General features: G+C 38.3%; 1 protein-coding gene across 3 annotated transcripts in view; it reads left to right on the top strand.

The window, feature by feature from the left end:
• The window catches only part of DGKI (diacylglycerol kinase iota), a gene marked incomplete at its 5' end in the record, with an annotated part of 215,395 nt that overhangs the window by 143,805 nt on the left and 51,598 nt on the right, over window positions 1-19,992 (top strand). For all 3 annotated transcript variants that reach the window (XM_082064302.1, XM_082064301.1, XM_082064303.1), the window contains 4 exons: window positions 1,267-1,367; window positions 12,131-12,210; window positions 14,011-14,055; window positions 19,289-19,358. In XM_082064302.1, coding sequence (XP_081920428.1) covers window positions 1,267-1,367; window positions 12,131-12,210; window positions 14,011-14,055; window positions 19,289-19,358 — 296 coding nt within the window. The remainder of the gene's footprint in view (window positions 1-1,266; window positions 1,368-12,130; window positions 12,211-14,010; window positions 14,056-19,288; window positions 19,359-19,992) is intronic.

The raw sequence follows: 19,992 nt of genomic DNA, 5'->3' as shown, positions 1-19,992 counted from the left end.
GCTGAAGTAAGCGATAAATGCCATCCCAGTGGCTCTAACAAGAGATAGCCACAAACCGTGCGTTTTTTCAGATCTGCATTATTTTCAGGTCAAAAATAAAGTTGCTTGCTTTTTTAAAAAGAAAGAAAAACTTTATATTTGGATATGTGGCTTATCCTGATTTATGTTTAAACTAACAGTGCAAATGCTGTGGGTCAAATATCTTAAAATTGAGACAAAGACAAAAGTAAGCATGTATGTTTATGACACTGCACACGATTTCAGTTTTGAAAAGGCAGTGTTTTTATTTGGTGGTCATATGACTGGCAGAGTTCTGTTGCTAACTAGATGAAAACAGAGAAAATACATGGTCTTTTGGTGGAAGTACAGGATGAAGAATGTACTTCTAACCAAGCCTGGGGCCAGTTCTTACAGGAGAGATGTTTGATATATGCATTATAACACACAGGTTATCTATCTTTCTTTAAAAGTGGGAAACGCAAATGTGGCTAAGTTAATTTACATAGCATTCAGCACAAAATCAAATAATAAGTTATAGTAAGGTGGAAGCCAGTATGGAATCAAAATAAAGATTTCAGGACAACTTCCTATCTATATACAGACACTTAAATTTATAGATAATGACCCATTGAACATTTCAAAATTATATAGCCAGTTAAGACACCTAAATGTGTCTGAAATATGTAGAAATGAGGTTCCTGTGCTGCTGCTTGCTTTTGAAAGTCCTCATGAATTCTGTTTATTGGACTCAATACTGTGGAAATCCATTTCTTAGCTACATTTCTGGTTCCTGTTTCCCAGAACAGATGCTGAATGAGGATCCTTCAGGGATATGAGGATGAATGTTCTTATGGACAGAGGAACGGTTGTCCCAAGAGACTTCCCAAGAAAGCATCTGTGTTCTGAAAAACAGCTTAGCAGGTCTACTGGCTGTGGTAGGCCCCTAGGGATGTACAAAAAGGCAAACTGCAGAGAGGAGGGGTATCTATATAGCAATTAAAGAACTCAGAAAAACCTCTGTAATTCCAGACCACGCAGCCAGCAAATGGGCTTCTTGATCTTGCGTGTCATTTACAGTGTAATGTCTATGTTGTTTTGTGGTGGATAGTCATAATTTTAAACTCAGTGTTGGGCCTGTAAGGTGTTGGCCCAGTTTTGAAGAGGCTTGCTCTTCTTTCGGGGAAGATTAAAATTGCTTTCTATCCTATTTTCATTTTGCTTTTCCTCAGAACACTTAGTCTGAGAAGCTTTCTTCTTTTCTTGCAGTCCTCATTCCATCCCAGATCGCCTGCGGATCAGAGTGAACAAGATTAATTTACAAGAATATGAGGGGCTACATTACGACAAGGAAAAACTCCGGGAAGCTTGTAAGTTGGAAGAAGCCAGGTTGTAGTTGCCTTTGGTAGAACATTCTGTATAAATCTTGCAATAACAAAAAACTCCAAAACAACAACAAGAAAAAAACTCAAACATGGAGTCAAACATACCTTTTTGGATGAGTCATGTAGCGTGTGTATTCATCTGTGCATGTATATGCATATACATATTCTCTCTACATAAATATTCTTTCTATAAAAAGCGTATATAGAGAATTCACCTGTTTTCTTACTTAACTATGCCTTCTACAAGTTGATTTGCTTTACCATAAAATAAGTGGTTTTCACACTTGTTATTTTATTCATGTGTTTCTGTTGGTTCTGCTGGGTCTCTACTAGCGTATTAAACTATTCAAGGTTTTATGATTAGCATCAAATATGGAACTGAGCAGGGGGACCATGATTAATTTCATATTGAGAATGTGCTCTGACCTTGAACGTGGTTCTTGCACAGGTGCATTTATCCTGGGAAACAAATCTGGCTTCCCTAGTCCCCTATTCTTTAAAAGCCTTCCGTTTTCTACATAAGAGAATAATCACTGTTTTGTCTCTTTATATAATGGTTAAATTGCCACATTCAGGGGCAAGGCAAAAGCAGACAGCCTGTTGCTTTGGCAACATTAATAATGATGATCCATACTCAAAGATGGAGTTCTTTTCCTTAGTGACACACAGAGTCATTAATCAATGAGGGACATGGCTGCTTGTGATAACAATTTAATAGTCTTGTTCGTGCATCTGGCTCATTATTCATATTAAATTACAAGCATGACTGTTTGTTGTGCAACAAAGCTTCAGCTCCCTCTGTAATACAGAACTCTTTGGTAATTACAGGATGACAATCCTTTTAATTGGTGTGCTTATCTCACTGTTTTAAGATAGTTAAACTGTTTCCCTTCCACTTCTCTAGTTCTACCCCTCCTTATTCTCCCAGTTCACCAGCTCTCCTTCAAAAAAAAAAACCTGAAATCACTTGAATTTTACTATATGTCCTGGTGACCTTTTCTGAAGTTCCTGTTAGCAGGTTTTGGTCATAATTAAAGCAATCAAAGCCTTTACCACTGGACTGAGAAGAATTTCAACAGGATGAGCATTATGGCTCACTGGAGAGGAATTTGCTTCAAGTTTAAATTGAGAATTTGACCTTGAGTAGATGTCAGGCCATGTTGAACCCACATCTATCCAACCCTGTCAGAAACAATCTGTTTCATTTGATGATTCATCCTATGGTTTTCCATTTGAGGAGAATTATCTTAATCCATCCTCACTATGGACGTTAAACTGTGTGTGTGTGTGTGTATTTGTTATATATTATGTAGAGAATGATCTAGAACCTTTGAGATTTGGTTTAGATTGCACAGGGATTTGATCACTTGCTGAATGTGTGCTGAAGAGGTTTTCATTAAAAAAAGTAGATGTTTGTCCATTAAGAGTTAAAACGATTGCTTTCAAGCATTGGCAGGCCACTTGCAGTAAGACCCTTTTGTCTTTCAAGTTGCTGCATGGCCAGCTTGATAATATAATATAGCCGGACTAGAATATTTTCTCTAGATGTTTTTCATGAAGTCGTTTTTCCTATCTGTCCTCCTTTAGCTGTCTCAGTAATGCCTGTGCATTACTGTTTTTACATTAAAATATGAAAAAGAAAATAATATCCCCATCAACCTAAAATACATCAGAAAAGATACCTCACCTTACCCCTTGCAGTTATTAGGAATGTGTGGTATAAGGATACATAATTTACAGCATACACTGATGCTCATCAGCTGACTTCTCTGGACATATAACCTAAGTGTCTCCTGTCAGAATTGTCCAACGTTTAGTTTTCAGGAGCCTGATCTTGATTTGGGAACTTCTTGGTGATGTTAATTACAACTGAACAAAATTATGTATGGGAAGAAAAGCATTCTCTAAACAGTCAGAAACAAAACTGTTTTAAATATTCTAGCCAGCTCCTTGAATTCCATGAAGTGAAAAATAGAAAAACCCTGTGGTTCACTGAGCATAGACCTAACATTCCACTTTTCCTGTGACTTACTGCAAGATGCTTGCATCTCTTCTGGAAACTGAGGCATAGCCAGTCATCAAGCTGCATGGTTACACTAGAGGACTACATAACTTAAGCTTTATGAGGAAGGAAGCTGGAAAAAATTGCATCAATATTCCTTTAAAGAAGAACAGATGATAGCCATTTAAATTGCATTTCTGACATAGCTAATTGGACATATTTTACAAGGTTTTCTGGTGACAAGTCTATAGACTTCTGCCTGCCTGGCTCTGTCATATGTTAAATACTTACTTGAAATAAGCGTGCTGACTACGTCCCCATCATTGAATAATTTCATGGAGCATTGCCACTAAATGTTACCTAGCTAAAGGGGAGAAGGGGAATGCTAAGGGAGGAGAAGCAACCTTCCTTCCTTTAACAAAGAAAGTGATTATGTGGGGAGAAAAGTGGAAATAAATACATTTCCATGGAAAATAAATAACTGAAATTTTGTCAGTCTGAATTAAAAATTTAAATGCAGAAAATACTTGTGCACCAGCAAAATACAAGAACGCTTGTATTGGGTCCTGTTTCTACAATAGAGTTTCTACAAGGCCTGTTACTGTAAGTGGGGTTAGCTTCCTTCAGCACTACGGTAGCTCTCAGGTGCATGTAAGTCTCATTAGATGCTTGCAAGAGACTCAATCTATATATCTGTCCAGGCTTTGGCAGAGTACCTACAGCTTAATTCCAGAATAGTGTGATTACCATCTATCCCCTGCCCAGATGTATTAAAAGCACTTTTACCTCCCTAAATCACTTGAAAACCAAACCATAATCTCACAGCAATCTGAACAGGAAAAGGAAGCCAGTTAATAATGAGTCATGCTGTTATTCCTGAAAAATAACAAAGAAGTTATTATGGTGTTTGCCTGTTACATGTTTCCATACTAGAGTTTTGAAAGCTCTGACATCAGTGTCATAATCTGGATCATTTTAACTCACAGTAAATACATTTTGCTTCCCTTGTTTGCTTAAAATACTGATTTGATATCCAACTACTTCACCTAAAATTCCACTTCCCAAAGTATACCAACGCATCATACAAATTGTTCCATGAAGATTAATTCTCACTCTGCTGGAGGTAGACACCTAATTTTGAACAGTTAAAGAATGTCATTTTGTCCTCTGAAGGGCACGACTGTTCTTAGCCCATTCTCCTTCTGTTACTTTCTGCTTTTCTTGTCACTGCAGCTGGCATTTAACCAAGATGCTGTTTCTGAATTGGCCCTTTCTTTCTTCCTTCCCCATGCTTTTTCTTTTCTCTTTCATTCTTTCTTCTGTCAACCTCTCAGTATTGTCTGTGGGTTGATTGATGATGGTACAGAGGATGCTTATTGATCCTTCAGTGAGGAGGAGTGAATGTTTCCATGCAATCTTTTGAGAAAGAGATATATGTTGGCATTTTAGTTATGTTGTAATGTTCTGTGAATGTAGTTGTCTTCTCTAACATGTCCCTATACATGCCCCAAGCACTTGTCACCCTGGTCAACAGCTTCACCACATCCTACGCAACATGATAGTTGTATATTACATGACCATAACCAAGATTATTGTATTAAAAAAGTGAGTTGGGGTGATATTGCTAGATGTACAGAATTTAATTCTTTCTCTTTTGCCTGTGTATTTTCTGCGCACTCTGTCTGTGAATTCCTATTACTGGAGAAAAGTGTGATTCAAAGCAGCATTGGGGGGGAACAACTGAGTTATTTTTAAAACAGCAAGATCTTTCTATTTGTGACACCATATTTTCTCCTTTCCAGTGTTACTAAGAAATTCCTGACAATGGAGGTAAATGCAGGAATTATATATATTTTTTTAAAGAAATAACAAACAAACCAACCATAAGCTATTTAGTGACCAAATGGTCTTCGACACTTCCTAGTACTTCTTGCCAACACTCTTGTAGATTTGCCCCATGAAGTAGCTCACCAACAACAGTAGCTGCACAGGGTGGATTTTTTTTGTGTGTGTTTGTTTGTTGGTTTGTTTTTTTTTTTTTTTTAATAAAATGTGTCAGTTCTTACTGCTCTTAACTTGTTTTGTGTGGTCTAGCCATGGAAAACCAATCTTAGTTTGCTCAATACTACTAAGAGTAAGGAGGAATCATACCTGACTGCAGTGGTAGCAGTGTCAGAAATAGCTCTGTAACAGCTCTGGGTCTCCCACACCGTCTTTCATGCAGAGGCAGCTGTTCCTTATCTCCTTGTGAATAAAACCGGACACTAGAATAAAAAACTATTTTTGAAGAAAAATTTAGCTCCATGTGTATAACAATTGAACTATCTGCAATCTAACTATCCTTTTCTCTGCAGCCTTCTTGCTTTGTGTGTTGGAGTGGAGGCTGGTATAACACAATGTGTTGTTAGCCTCAAATTCTTGTCTCTCTCTGATTATATCTAGCCAGATGTCTATATTGCGTATGTACCTGCCTTTAAATTCTGTGAGTTATCTGAGGATTTTGGGGTCATCCTAAGAGTTCTTATCCTAGGTATGCAGAGGTAAATTGATTGACAAGCTTGTGAGTCCTTTGGGATGTGTGTCTGTACAGACATACTGTAGTTTCCCCATACCAGCAATATACTTAGCACAGTTTGAGAATCACTTATCTGTGAAATGTATTCTGATACTTTAAAGTTCAGGGAAATGGCAGGTGAAGCTAATTTGGAGAATATTCCTTGTGATTTTGAGCAACTAGTTAAATAAGAAAAGGTCAGCGCTGAGTACTTAGTATTTAGATCCTGAATATCCATAATGTAAAGGACAAAGGGGAGCATAGAAACATCGTGCTAGGTGACTACTAGAATGAGGGAAACCTGAATTAGCAGATGGAGTGAGGACAGGGGAGATTAACCACTGAAAGAAATGCATTCCTGTTGGGAATCAACTGGATAGATTTATGTAAGATGTGTTGTGTAGCTACAAACCTCCTCTTCCATCCTGTAAAGGAAGCACCTATGATCACTTTTGTCAGAAGGTCTCTTAGGGGGCGACATGGTGGGTTATCTGTAGAAGCTCTGTAAAAGGCAGCATTACCTACAGACTGTCTACTAAATTTCTCTCTGTTTAAAAGTCACCACAACTTTGCTTTTTCAACATGTGTTGTGTAGACATTACCTAATTCATGCATTTGTCTGTCACAGTGATTTAAAAGATCTGAAACTGAGGAGTTTGGGTGTGTTACTTAGAGTCACTCAGTGAGATGAAAACAAGAGGGATAGAAGTCAGCAGTCAGTTAAATATTGGCAACTCTGCTGCCACTGAGATCCCAGATTCTCATGCTGGTTTGTACAGATGCAAAACACTCATAAATGTTTGTAACTGAAACAGAAATGACCCCCTTCAGCCCCCCCACCAAAAAAACGAAACCAAACCAAAACAAACCCACCACAAACAAAGAGAAAGTTGCCAAAGGCATTGCTTGTGTCAAAGGAAATATCTTTTTGCCTTTTGATGGATGAGATCTTGTGGGCTTTGTCCAGATAGAACAGGGAATTACATTTCTTGTCTTGACTGACACACATACCCATGCATGTGTGCATTGAAAGATTAGAAAGGCGCAGGAGTTAACAGAAGAAAAAGTAGTATGTGATCAGACAAGTAAAGGGAATAGCACAATGAATATATGTACAGGTGCTGAAATAGACAGCTTCAATTATTGGCTTTATCTTACTTTGATCTCTTGATTTTGTAGTCATAGTAACATTTATTGAACATGTGCCATTGCTTCGGTTGGGAGGAACCAGTAAATCCAAACCAAAAGAATATCATGAATATCATCTCATGTCACTGAGTTATAGAATCATAGAATGATTTGGGTTGGAAGAGACCTTTAAAGATCATCATGTTCCCTGCCATGGGCAGGGACATCTTCCACTAGATTAGGTTGCTCAAAGCCTCTGACCTTTAACATTTCCAGGGATGGTTCAAGCACAACTTCTCTGGGAAACCTGTTTGTGTCTCATCACCCTTATTTCTTCATTATATCTAATCTAAATCTACCCTGTCTTGACTCCACATCGGGCGTATTTGCATTCAATGGAGTCCTCTTCCTTTAGAACTAGTTGGGAAACTGTCATCTCTAAATTTGCCACGTCCTTTAAACTAGAAGAGATGGACAATATTCCAAATAGATATAAATATTTATTTACCCCAGAGGAGTGGGGAGATACAAAAATATTAAATTACATTTCAGACTTTCCAGTAAATCATGCTATAGTTTGTCTTTCTGGTAGAGACTTTTCTGTGATATTTTTTCTGTGCATATTCTACTTCTCTCATTTCCTTTCCTATAGCTTTTCTGATTTGACTTCCTCTTACCTTTTCAGTTCTTTTTGTCCCTTTTGGCTGTGCCATTCCACCCACATCCTTCCTTTCTGTCTAAATCTGTTTCTGCAGATCTTGTAGCTCAGGTTGCTATTCTTTTTCTTAATCCTAAACACTTACTCATTTTTCAGCCAAACCTCTTCTTTCAGTTCTTAGCCCTGATAACCCTTCCCTGCCAGTTTCAATTAACAGTTTTTGTAGTTCGTAGGTTTTTTTTCGGTAACCTGTTCCCTTTTGTGCGGTGTTTGTGACAAGTTCTCTCATTTGACTTGGCCAGGTTCTTGTTTTTTGTGGCAGGGTATTGGAAAAAAGTCACAGAGAGCCTGGAGGGGATGACCATCTTCTCAAACATGGTTTGCTTTAGTTTGATAACCTCCATTGTGTTTTACTTCCTAACTTGTGAAGATTTTAAAATTAAACCACTGGTGCCAAGAAAACCAATGAACCTAAGGAGGCTTAGTTTTTGTCAGCATAATAAATAAAAGTTATCTGAGGAGACACATGGCTTAGATTTGTGTGGTTAGAAAAACACTTTTCACAAACTCAGTTGTATTAAAACCATAGTGGCAAAGCCAAACCTCTTAATATAAATGTCTGAATATTTTAGAATTCTCTCTGAAGAAATTACTTGGTCCTTCACATTTCTAATAACAGTGGAAACCCCTCAGGAAAATGACATTCTCATAACATCTTCAGTAGCAAGGATCCTTTATTTGCTACATTAAACATTTAAAGTCCAATGTCTAATCTTCCCAGTCCCCTGAGGTATGTCAGACTCGGAATGAGTTTTCCTGGCATTCAAATCTACCTTAATGATCTGTCTCGAGGCTGTTTTGTTTGGGATTTGAGTGGGTTAATCATGGTGTTTAGATCAGAAATTGAACTTTTTAATAACAATAAATGGGAAAGTTAATTGATTTTTTTTTTACAGGGTTAAATGCAGTATATTTAGTATTCTTGCATTTGTGTTCTCAGAAGCATTAAAGAGTTCACTAACTTTAGAAATTCAGCATTATGGGCAGTTAATGGGTGGAAGGTTTCTTCTTTGTTTATAAATTCTCTAGCTAATTTCATGAGGGCTTAGGAAATCGCTACTAATCTTGCAGTTAATTAGAGCAGCACTCTATAACCATACTGCTGCACCTACCCCACCCTTCTCTTGCTGATACTCAATTGTAGTTAGTGTTGCTAGGAATAAAAAACTTTCTGCAGTACTGCTCCAGAATATGAAGCAACTGTCTGCCTGTCTCATCTTCTGGGGTTCTTGCACTGTTGCTCATCACTCAAGCATTAGAGTCTGTATCCACAGGTCCCTGGACAAAGTCCTTTTCACCATTCAGGGAACACAAAGAAACTGGAAGCTGGATGCAAGGGGCCAGAAGAGCAGGCATCTCAGGAGAAAAATTTCTGGCATTTGAATGCTGTGGCTTGACTCATGATCTGGGACTGTCCCTTATTTTTGGCATATTCCCATGTGTGGATATATCCCTGTATTCATAGAAGCAGAAAGTATGTGGGTATATGGGAAAAGTTGCACTGCAGTACCTGTGCTCTTCATGTAAGATTTTGTCTTCCCATCTCTCACGTGGCACATCTAGTAATCACCATGCCCCACAGCAATGTTCAGTACTGTCCACATCCTCATCCACACAGGGCTATTCAGAAAAGGTAGAAGACCCTTTATCCCTGAATGAAAGTGTCCACTATGACAATGAATGCCATTCATGTTAATTTTATGCCTTTGATTCATTGTAACTAACCCCATTTTGACCCTGTTGCTCAGCATTGCCCCATATTTAGAATAAGCAACAATGCCATATTTTCAATTCTGGTATCAATCTCTAAGCATTATTTTTTTTTTCTTTTTTTTTTACAAACAACAGCTAATGTGAAGCACTTTGAAAATCCTGTCTGTGTGATGCATTGTGTATACTTACTGTGGTTTATGATAAAAATGAAGGCATTTTCGTTTCTGAAAGACAAATAGGTCTTGCAAATAAACCAAACCAACCAACCAATAAAACTCAAACAAAAAAATCTTTGGCAAGAAACATTTTAGCATAGACTCTAGTGTTACCCAGTAATGACTTAAAAGGTTTTTCAAATGGACATGAACCATATGTAAGAGAAATATTTGAGATGCACCTTATCCCTTAGCTAGCCATTGACACAAAAAATCATAGGTCATGCTAATTTGGGATTCCCAGGCAGCAAAACTGCACATCTTTTTAAGAACAAAGTCACCTAGCCCAGAATTCTAGAGCTGTTGTATGATCATAAAGAATAGATGTGACATAACTTAATCAAACCTGTTAATCGTGACTCTTCTTCATTCATGTAGATGAAGCACATAAATGCCACTGCTAAGCTATCTATTGCATATTAGTGTTTCCTTTTCAGACATTTTTGTGGATTTTTTTCAGGATTCCAAAAGGTCCTTCCCCTTTGGGCTGTCAGTAATGCTGATGGTTAAGGATTTCAATTCTATATCAACTGCATTGTTTCAGCAGCTGAAAGCTCCAGTCCCCATTAAGTGCACATACTCATCCACGAGGGAAGGAATCCAAGAGAAAAGATACAAAATTGGTGGTGACAGTTAATAAGCCAGTGGTGTAGCTCCCTAGTGCTCTGTAGCTATTGGAGGTGTAGTCGTGTCTGCTGCAATTCACTTTTTAGTGCTGTAAATGAATTTAACAAATGCTTTTGTTAGTAAGGGCTGCAGAGGGATCTGCTGAATTGAAACTAGATAGCCATTAAGTACTCTCTACAAAGAGCTTAAGGGTCTCCTGTCAGAGCAGGTTAAGCAATAATAAACACTAAGCAAAGAGAATCAGTCAGTAACCCAGAGCGCCGGAGCTCGTAAAGTGAACCTCATGGTTGACCCTCATTCCACTCGCTTGTCTCTGACTCTCTGTTCTGTAATGAAAAAACCTGAGAGTTTGCAATGAGCACTGTTCCCTTCTGGCCTTTCTGAAAATGAGCAGGTGGATTGACATCACTGTTAGATGTCAGAGCACAAGCTCTTCCTTTTTTCCTTAGTCTGCCTACCTCTTCTTTATTTTCTTGTTACTCCTTCCAGCATTTTTTTCTCTGCTTTGGGTTTTCCCAGGTTCATAGATGTTCTGCTGTTCAAATTGCTTTCCAAATATGATGCTGGCAGCATTGCTGAGCATCTCCAGAGCCATGTGATGGCCTCTGAGGCCTGTAGTGACCCCGACTGCTGCAGGTGCTCCCCTACTCTTCTCCCTGAGACCATTGAGCTTGTCTTTGTGCTTCCAGCCTTGGTTGTTCACAAGAATAAAAATCATGTTCCCCATTATCTTTTAGCACTGTTTTGTTCTTTTATCAGAATGAAGAACTTTGTGGTAGATAATCATCTCACCCTCTTAATCTCAGAAATGTTAGTGACTTTATGTTGCTTCTTGTTATTCAGTTACTGAAATTGTTTATGTGTTGATATTCTTCTCTCCTTCTGGAATGCTTCATATGAGGATTTAACTCTCTTTCCTGCTTCTTTGCTACTTTTTGGGGCCATTTTTTGATTAAAGAACCTCCAGGGAGAAAAAAAAGAACTTCATTCAGTGACTCAGTTTTAGAAAACCAGATACTCGAGAGTTTTCACTTGCTTCCTGTTTTATTTAATGACATGTGAGTAGGTAGCTGTCTTGGTACTTTACTTGTGGACTCACATATACTGTTTTTATCTTTTATTCTCTTTGTGGGTTTGTTTGGGGATTTTTTCTTGGCTGTAAGAACAGAATGTTTGTGGAAACCTAAATCCCCTGTTATTTTAAATGCTACGCTCAGCTGGGGAGATGTATTTTTACACATTCTCTTTTTTTTCTCTGAGAAAATATGGAGATATTATGTCAATTTTGTGTCTATGTGGAATAATGTCTGTTTTGGTTGGAAAGCAGCCTTACATCAAAATAACATGGTGCTGGACAGTTTTCTCTAAAATCAGACTGTGGCTTTCATTACTTTAAGTCATCTTTGTAGACTTCTAAGAGTTCTGAAAATGAAATATCACTCTTTTATTTCAATGCATAAGAGCACTTCCCTAAACTCTTATTCTGGGGAATGTTCCTTTCTTTGCAGTTAATAACTGATGTTGACATCAGACAATGAAGTACACAATTGAACTGAATCTGTTTTGGCTTCTTTGATATGAAAGACTGTTGAAAATAAAAGTCTTTGATAATTATGAATGGGTGAAACTAATGATGAATAATATATTCCTGCTTTTAAATGACTGCTAAGATTTAGGTAGCAGAAAGCTTTTGAAAGGACATTAAAAAACCAAACCTGAAGCATACTGCAAATCTTTTAACATTCAAGAGACTTGAGTTAAAGAGACTTTTCTTTGGTTTTGATTTTTCAGCCATTCCCCTAGGAATTATAGTTGTAAGAGGAGATTGTGACTTGGAGACCTGTCGTATGTACATTGACCGTCTACAAGAGGTGAGGATTTTTGTGAATTCAGGTATCATTTATTAATCTATGTTATGCTTTTTTCAGTTCTGAATGCAGAGATCTAATAGTTGCAACAAACATCTATTAACAGTATTGCAATGTGACTACCAATGAAAACAAAACTTTAGAGCTATGATGTAATACTAAAAGCAGGAGAAGCACTGAAAAATATTTTCTAAACAGGAAATGAGAAGTCATACTGGCTCCTTTTAGATGATAACAGAATTGACATGGATGGATGTGTTTACTTCTCCTTGAATTGGAATGGAATACCATGACTTTCCACACATTTTTCTGAAATTACACAGATTATTGATTAGAAAGTGCATTATATAAGGATAAACTTTGTGGTATTTGAGTGGGTCTAATTGTGCAAAGTCCTTCTCTAACACTGTCATGGATACACCAATAAACAGTACAAATATTGACTAGGTATTTCCAAATACACAGAAATACATGCTCATGCAGCTAATAATAATGTTACTCTTATTGTCTTGAACACCTCGCCTCACAAGAGTTCATTCTACAATACAGTCTGGGAAAGGGAAACTCCAAATGCACCATTACCTGAATAATTTTAAATGTGTATTCCTTTAGTGATAGAACTAATGGATTTTCATTCATGTGCTGTCTCTGACTGATGTCTTTCAATGTTTACAAGTGTGAGGACACTATGTGGGTTTCTAAATAGGTTGTCCACATTTCCAGGAGCTATGAACCTCATCCTCTCATTGAACTCCTTGGGAGCCACTGGCTTACTGTGGTTTTGAAACTCCGCACTCACAGCCTGAATATAGGTCTCAGCATCTCGTTATAGGCTTTCACTATTTTTTGCATTTTGGCCAGAATTCCCTTCAGCAAATGCATTCTGACCTGAGGTGTGGCTATTATTATCAGATATAAAAATCATATTGTGTCAGGTGATGCATATTTGAGGTATCTGGTGATGAAAAATTACAATTAAATATTTGTGATGATATTCTCAGCAGGTTATAAATGCAATATACTCAGCTCAGGCAACTTAATATAGCCAGTATTAGGTGACAAGTAGTTGTACAACCCTGGAGGAAGCACAACTAGAAGTTCTGGTTGAATTACCCACAGTGTTTGTGGAGGAGCTGTATTTCTACAACCTATTGCTGGGTTTGTACTACTGTTTTTTTGTCTGCTTGATTTAGCTCAGACCCATTTGCTGGGACTGGAGGTGCCAAGCCTTTCTGCACTCTGCCAACTTGCATGCCAGCTGGGGAGCTATGGTCTATAGGCCAGGCTTTTTGGTAGGCTATGTTATGAGCTAAAACCATTTGACAAAATCTCTGTTAAAATAAACTAGGTTTCTGAACCCTGCTAAATACCAGGGTAGTTCTGATATGACCTCCCTGAAATGAGGTTGTCCTAAAAAAGGTAAAACTGCAAGTGGTTTTCTTTAGTGTATTAATTACTCACAAATATTTGAAAAAAAAAAATACATGAACTTGAACATATTTTCTTCTATTTTATTGCCAATATTCTAAATTTAGATAGTTTTCATGGAACAAATAGGTCTATGATATGGTAAATATGATAATATCTATATTTTTGAAACTATTTTTTGACTGAATGCATGCAAATCTAAACTTTGAGTGAGCTTTCCATGTCTATTCTGTGGTGTTTGTTCCATAAACTTAAAAGTAGTGAGAAATACAAAATTATTTGTTTTTGCCCAATCACTCCAGATAGTAGAACCACAAACAGCTCTTGTTGCTTTAATTTGCTTCATCATCAGTGTGTCTTTCATCCTCCTACTAGGATCTACAGTCGGTAACTTCTACTACACAGAGGGTTCATTACCAGGTAAGATAAGCTTTCCTTTTAGTATCAGAACAAAGACAAGCTTAACAATGTGGCTGCAGTCTCTGCATTTGAACCCAGGTTTTCTTTTTTTAAATACCTGTGTGTTAGATGAATTTCTGATTCTCATTTACCCTCAAATGTTGGAGGTTCATTGTGCTTTCCCTGGGACAATCTTTTTCCTTGCAAAACTTGTGGAATCATCTTTAAAATTAGCACAGAATGATGACGTGAGTGGTATAACAATAGCAGTGCCTTGAAGTGAATGAGAGAATGTGTCCTTTAGGACAAAGGACAAAAGTAAAATTGTTTATCTGTCTGAGAAACTGAACAATAAAATGTTATATTTCATAGCTGTAGTAATAAAGTCTGTCATTGAGAAAAAGAGGTGTGCTAGCAGGCCTAACCTCTTAATAATTCTGTGCACCAGAGTCACCTACCTTTAGTTTAACATAATTTTCAGTGTAGTTTTTTAATCCATCCTAGGCACAAATCTGTCTTTTGTATGTGACAAAGAGGTTCTAATTTTAGGTGGCTAGTCTTTAAAATCGCTTTGTTTGTGTATTTTACAACTTTAATGTACAATTTACACAATACAGAACTTGGTTTTACAGTTGGAAGTGTTGTTCAAGAATCCATATTTCTCTCAGTAAAATATTGCACTGCACAGTGTTTGAATTGGGAGTAAATAACTCAGACTAACTCTGCTGACTCCTGAGCTGATCTAACATCAGCATAGAGGCTTCACACAACCAATTGTCAGTTGACGTGGCCCCTAAGATCACAAGACAAGTGTGTATTGTGTTGATAACCTTTTATTAGATTTAACAATGTAAGTCTTGTTGGGATCAGCAGGAATGAGTTCACTGAGAAAGTAAACAGTGATCCAGCTGGTGGGAACCCATTGCAGTCAAGTTGTAGATAATTTCTCGAAGCTTAATGATTGCCTGGGTGACACAGAATTCCAGTTTGGCAAGAACGCCTGTAAACACGCTGAATGCAAAAATACATTATGACAAAATGCAATTTGGCATGTTTTCCTGGAGTTCCCTTCTTCAAGCCAGTTCATGGTTTGTTTCTGCATTCCCCTGTCCAATTTAAACCTTATATTTTTGACATTTCTATCAATCATTGCCTTTGAATTGAGTTTTAGAGTAGTGCTAGTGTCTTGCAAATCGGCTAAAAAGCCAGCATGTATTATTCTGTTCCACTCATTATAAATTAACCTAAGTGGCTGCTGACTGCTCTATGTGTAGGAAAATGCCTGAGGTAAAATGAACAATTAAATCTACGTGTATGAGGAGGGCCAACAGAGAATATGAAATGTCAGAAATCAACCCCATATTTGGCTCTAACCTCTGCACTTATAGCAGTATATAAATTAATTGCCTAGCCATCTCCTCTAGTGCACATCGGTGTGAAATTGCTATCAATTTTTTATGATACTACATTTTGAATGCACTCCCCTCTGTGTTTTGTCTTCAGTACTTGTTTATGTGGATTCTTCAACCATTGATTTATTCTCAGTGGGTCATTTCTATAAACTGTCTTGTTAGGTTAATTCGAGGTTTGTTTAATATTTTTGGTATCCCTCTGCATACTACAGAAAGAGAGAAAAGCAGGAGATAAAGGGCATGAATAAGGTATTTGAGTTGGTGGAACTGTCTTCTTAATAAGGTGTCACGGGTACTTTTAGGTCTCATAAATGCTGTGCTCTTGCATGATTCTTCTGCAGTTCAAAACATGGGGAGTGAGCAGAAACATCAGCAAGCCAGGTGCAAATGAGAAAAATTATGCTATAGTTGTTTTTCATTCAGTTTTGTTTCTCTAATGAGTTTAATGGTTATAAAATATCATTCTCGTGGGCCTGAGAATTCCCAAGCAAGTTCTGTAGTTGAAGCATAATGAGGTCTTGGAAAGAACATACCACAATATGTGATTTGAATTTGCATTTACCAGTGTTATCCTATTTTCATTTTCCCAGCATTATGTACTCTGCTGAGTCTATGAATTTTTACCCATGTCTCCTCTTCATACCATCTACTTTTTTTAGTACACACCATTATCTTCCTTTGTCCTTTGTATCCTAGTCCTTACCTTTTTGCAAATAATGGACTAAATATTTAGATGCATAAAGCTTTCTGCATGTAAATACATAAACATTGGCAAACCTTGCAGATTTCAGAAAACCCTTGACTCTCCCAGATGCACCTCAGTTGTGATACAAGCAAACCTAAGCATCCCCAAACTCCACAAACCCATATTGTAGAAAGGTATAGGTGTATTTTAAAACTGATGCTTAAACCACTGAGATATGTAATTTTGTTCCCATATGCAGAAACAGTTCACTTTATGGAATGTTGTCTTCATCTCTACTGTTATGCACAGAGGCTAGAGACAAAAACCTGTACATGAGAGCAAGGTTTATGGGGCCAAACAAAATCCTTGAGTCTGAATATGGGAGAGAATTCAGGCTGTTTTATTTTCATCAAGGTGGCTATAGATGCAGGCATCGTGCATCAGAAGATATATGTGTATATATATGTATTTTTTTTTTTTCAGTCAAGCAAAATCTGTAAGTTGTTGCAGTGACATTTCAGACAAGATCTCTTGCCAGGGCTGTAGCCAAACTCTAGGGCACTGATGAGTCAACATATGAGTTTTGTGGAGCAGTCTTTGCTTTTCTGTTGTGGATAACCAGAAATGAAAGGCAATAATAGATGGCCCCAGTTAATCTCAGAGGCAGAAGCTAATAAGATGAATCTTGCAAAAGCTATCATGATACCAAATTAAATTAATAACATTTTATAGCAGCATCAAGCCAGCCGCTGATATACATTCACTTGGCTCAGAAATGAGTGTCCATCAAAATGCAAAATGGTAATCATCATTGGAGATGCTTGAAAACAACACATAGTGCATGCAGGCAGCCTGCTGACCAGGAGACTGGGGAAGCCAAGCAGCTGAGTGTATCTATACAACATCAATGTGACATCATTTTTTCTCAAGTGGCTGGAGAAGTGTCAGATACCTTTACATAAACTGAAGAGCAACGTCTGGCTCTTAATATATGAGGGCATTACTTGCTCTGTAATCAGCTTGGAAATTGTTTTACCCAGTCAGACTGAAATGACAAGTTCCTTCAGCATTCTTTGAGATATTCCCTAGGTTGAAGAAAGGACACTGCTTCTTCCTTGTTATCTTCCTGACACCCGGCTGGGCAGTCTGGGGAATTGAACTGATGAAACTCCCATTTTTCTGTCGATATAGTCTTTATTTTTTTCTTAACTTTTTCTCACATGTGGCTACTCACATAAGAAATTTTAGAAATGTGCCAGATTCACAAAACAGTAAGATAAGCTCCTGAGAAATATCTGTTACTTCTAGGTTTTCTTAATGATATAAACACTAGGCAGTAAACACAGAGAAAAATATAGAGGAAACTATGAACCTTTGAGAAACTGTATGAATGTCGAGATGCATTTGACGCGTTTGATATACTGTAAACTATTATTTTGTGCTGGTGTTTCTGCGCTTTTCACCTTGTACACAGAGCAGCCTCTCTTTCCTCCTTCAAACTATGCACGTGGTGCCAGCTGCCTGAGGGGATGGTGGGTTTTGTGTCACATGGAGTCTCTCACTTAGGCTGGATGCCTTTTGAAAGGTCTGCTGTAGTGCGGACTGGAGCAGTGGATTTCTGTGTTATGCTAGGGGTTAAGTGTTCATAGCCCTGTTGTCCCTTCTGGCTGAAAACCCATAGTTGTTGGAAATCTCCTTTTGGAACTTGCTCTTTAAGTCAGACTGTACTTTCTGGTGCTCGACCTCCAAACAACTACTGACCTGTTATAGCTGTATAATTACCAATATAAAAATTGTTTGTCATGCATCCTGCTGTTGGGGAAGGTCCTGGGCTCCCGTGTGATATTATGAGAAGTCGCAGTGAAATATCATTGTGTTCTGGTCTCTCTTCACCAATCTATTCCCATGTTAAGTGTATATGTACATACATGTTATTACCATTCTGTGCTTTCCGTGTACAGCAACACTTTTCTCAAAGGTGCCTTTCTTCTCCATTGCTTCTACTTTTTATTTTCTTGACTTGTGATTTGGTATATCACTGTAGCCTGTTTTCTGAAGGAAGAATAAAGCCAGTATGTGCCTGAATTTACATCATTTGGAGAAGTGCTGATTTTACTGCTTATGATGTAAATAAGGACAGAATCTGGCTCTATACAAATTCCAGGTGTGTGCCCAAGATCACTGCTGTTGTGTTTTGCCCTGTGCAAATCTATTTGTGTTTAAATGTTGTGTCCTAGTGGCTTTAGGAAGATGGCTGGCCATCCACTGGCAGCACAGAGCAAAGCCATGATCACCTTTTGCTTTCTGAGATCTGTTTTGCCTTTCCAGCTCAGCGAGAGCTGACTAAGCAAGGGGCAGCATGTTTGACTCCTTGGTGAGTGTAGGTCAGGAAGGAGGCCTTCATTTCTCCCTGGTCATTTGGTTCAGTTCCTGAAATAATTTGCTCCTAAAGAGATTGTCTTTTTAGCCAGAATGGGAAGATGTTGATATAGGATGTCTGTCTGCTTGGCCAGCAGTGGTCCTCGGATCTGTGCTCTCTGTATTCTGGGTGCAGAGAATAACATTTTTTATTTTTTACCCTGATGTGCATTTGGGACATGCCAGGGACAGGCAAAGCAGGCAAGTGCTTTGAGTGGCTGATCAGTACAAGTGGGAAAGAGTGTAAAAATACTGAGGTAGAATAAACATGACAAGTGCACAAGAAGCAAACTTCTCTAAGTTTTCCTGCTCCAGCATGGGGATTGGACCAGATGATCTTTTGAGGTCCCTTACAATCCCTAACATTCTGTGATTCTGTGATTCATGATTAGAGTTCATGGCTGCTGTTTGATACTGATGTGTATCTTTGATATCTTTCATCTCTCCCTATTCCTGTGTCCCCACAAATGAGGGAGGCTGACAAAGCTGTTTCTGATGCAAAGCTTTTTGGTGCTGTTGAGCTGAAGGGAAGGAGACAGCTGTGGCTGAAGCTGTGTCAGTTTGCTCCCTTCTGTGTTACAGTCAAACCCTGATGTCAGTGAGGAGCAAATACAGTGGGTTTGGGCTATGTACGTTTTCCCCATTGTGCAATGCCAGTAGAACAAAATGAAAATAATTCTTTTTAGAGAAAAAAAGACAGTTTGCTATTTTTTAAATGTCATTTCCCTGCCCTATCCAGGACCAGGAAAGCTCCTTCCCCAGAGTACTTTCTGTTCAGAGGCTCTCTCCTAGATGGTGCTTCCTAGATGGTAAGTGGATCTCCCTTCTCTTGTGCCTAGCATGCTGCCTATTTCTGCTGTGCATGTGAAGGATATTGCATCTGAAAATGTGACTAGGAAGGGGTAACCATTCCTTCTTGTTACACTGAGCAGGTAATAAAGGAGCTGAGTGTCCCCTTTTCCCCTCTGAAAAATGGAAGAGGCCCTTTTTCTAGCAACCAGAATGTCTGCTTTAGCTCTGTCACCCCAAGGAGACATGTTCTTCTAAGGGTGTTTAAAGGTTTGGTTTATTAGAGTCTGCTGTGATGAGCAGCACTCACTGCATGGCAGTGCCTGGACTCAGCTGGTGGTGGCAACGCGCTGCTGCTGGTACTGCTGCGTTCTTCACTGCGGCTTCTCTCTAAGTACTATAGTGTTTAGACACTACAGTGGGTGATGGAAATGTACCTCCCTTTCCTTGATAGACTGCACTTCATGTAACACCCTGTAGAGCTGTACTTGTATCTGACCCTGACTTTGTCAAAGCAGATGCCTTATCTGGGCTTTAGATCAGGCTCCAGAGCACTGGAATTAGCAGCTAAAACGGATGGCATCTGCTTTTGCAAAAGCTTCAGCACGGGGAGACTGAAATTCGTATTGCTCTAAACAGAAACAATTTCTCCAT

Source organism: Streptopelia decaocto, assembly GCF_964273445.1.
Source record: "Streptopelia decaocto genome assembly, chromosome: 1".
In the NCBI taxonomy this organism is placed as follows: Eukaryota; Metazoa; Chordata; class Aves; order Columbiformes; family Columbidae; genus Streptopelia; species Streptopelia decaocto.
This window is presented reverse-complemented; position numbering and strand designations above follow the sequence as displayed.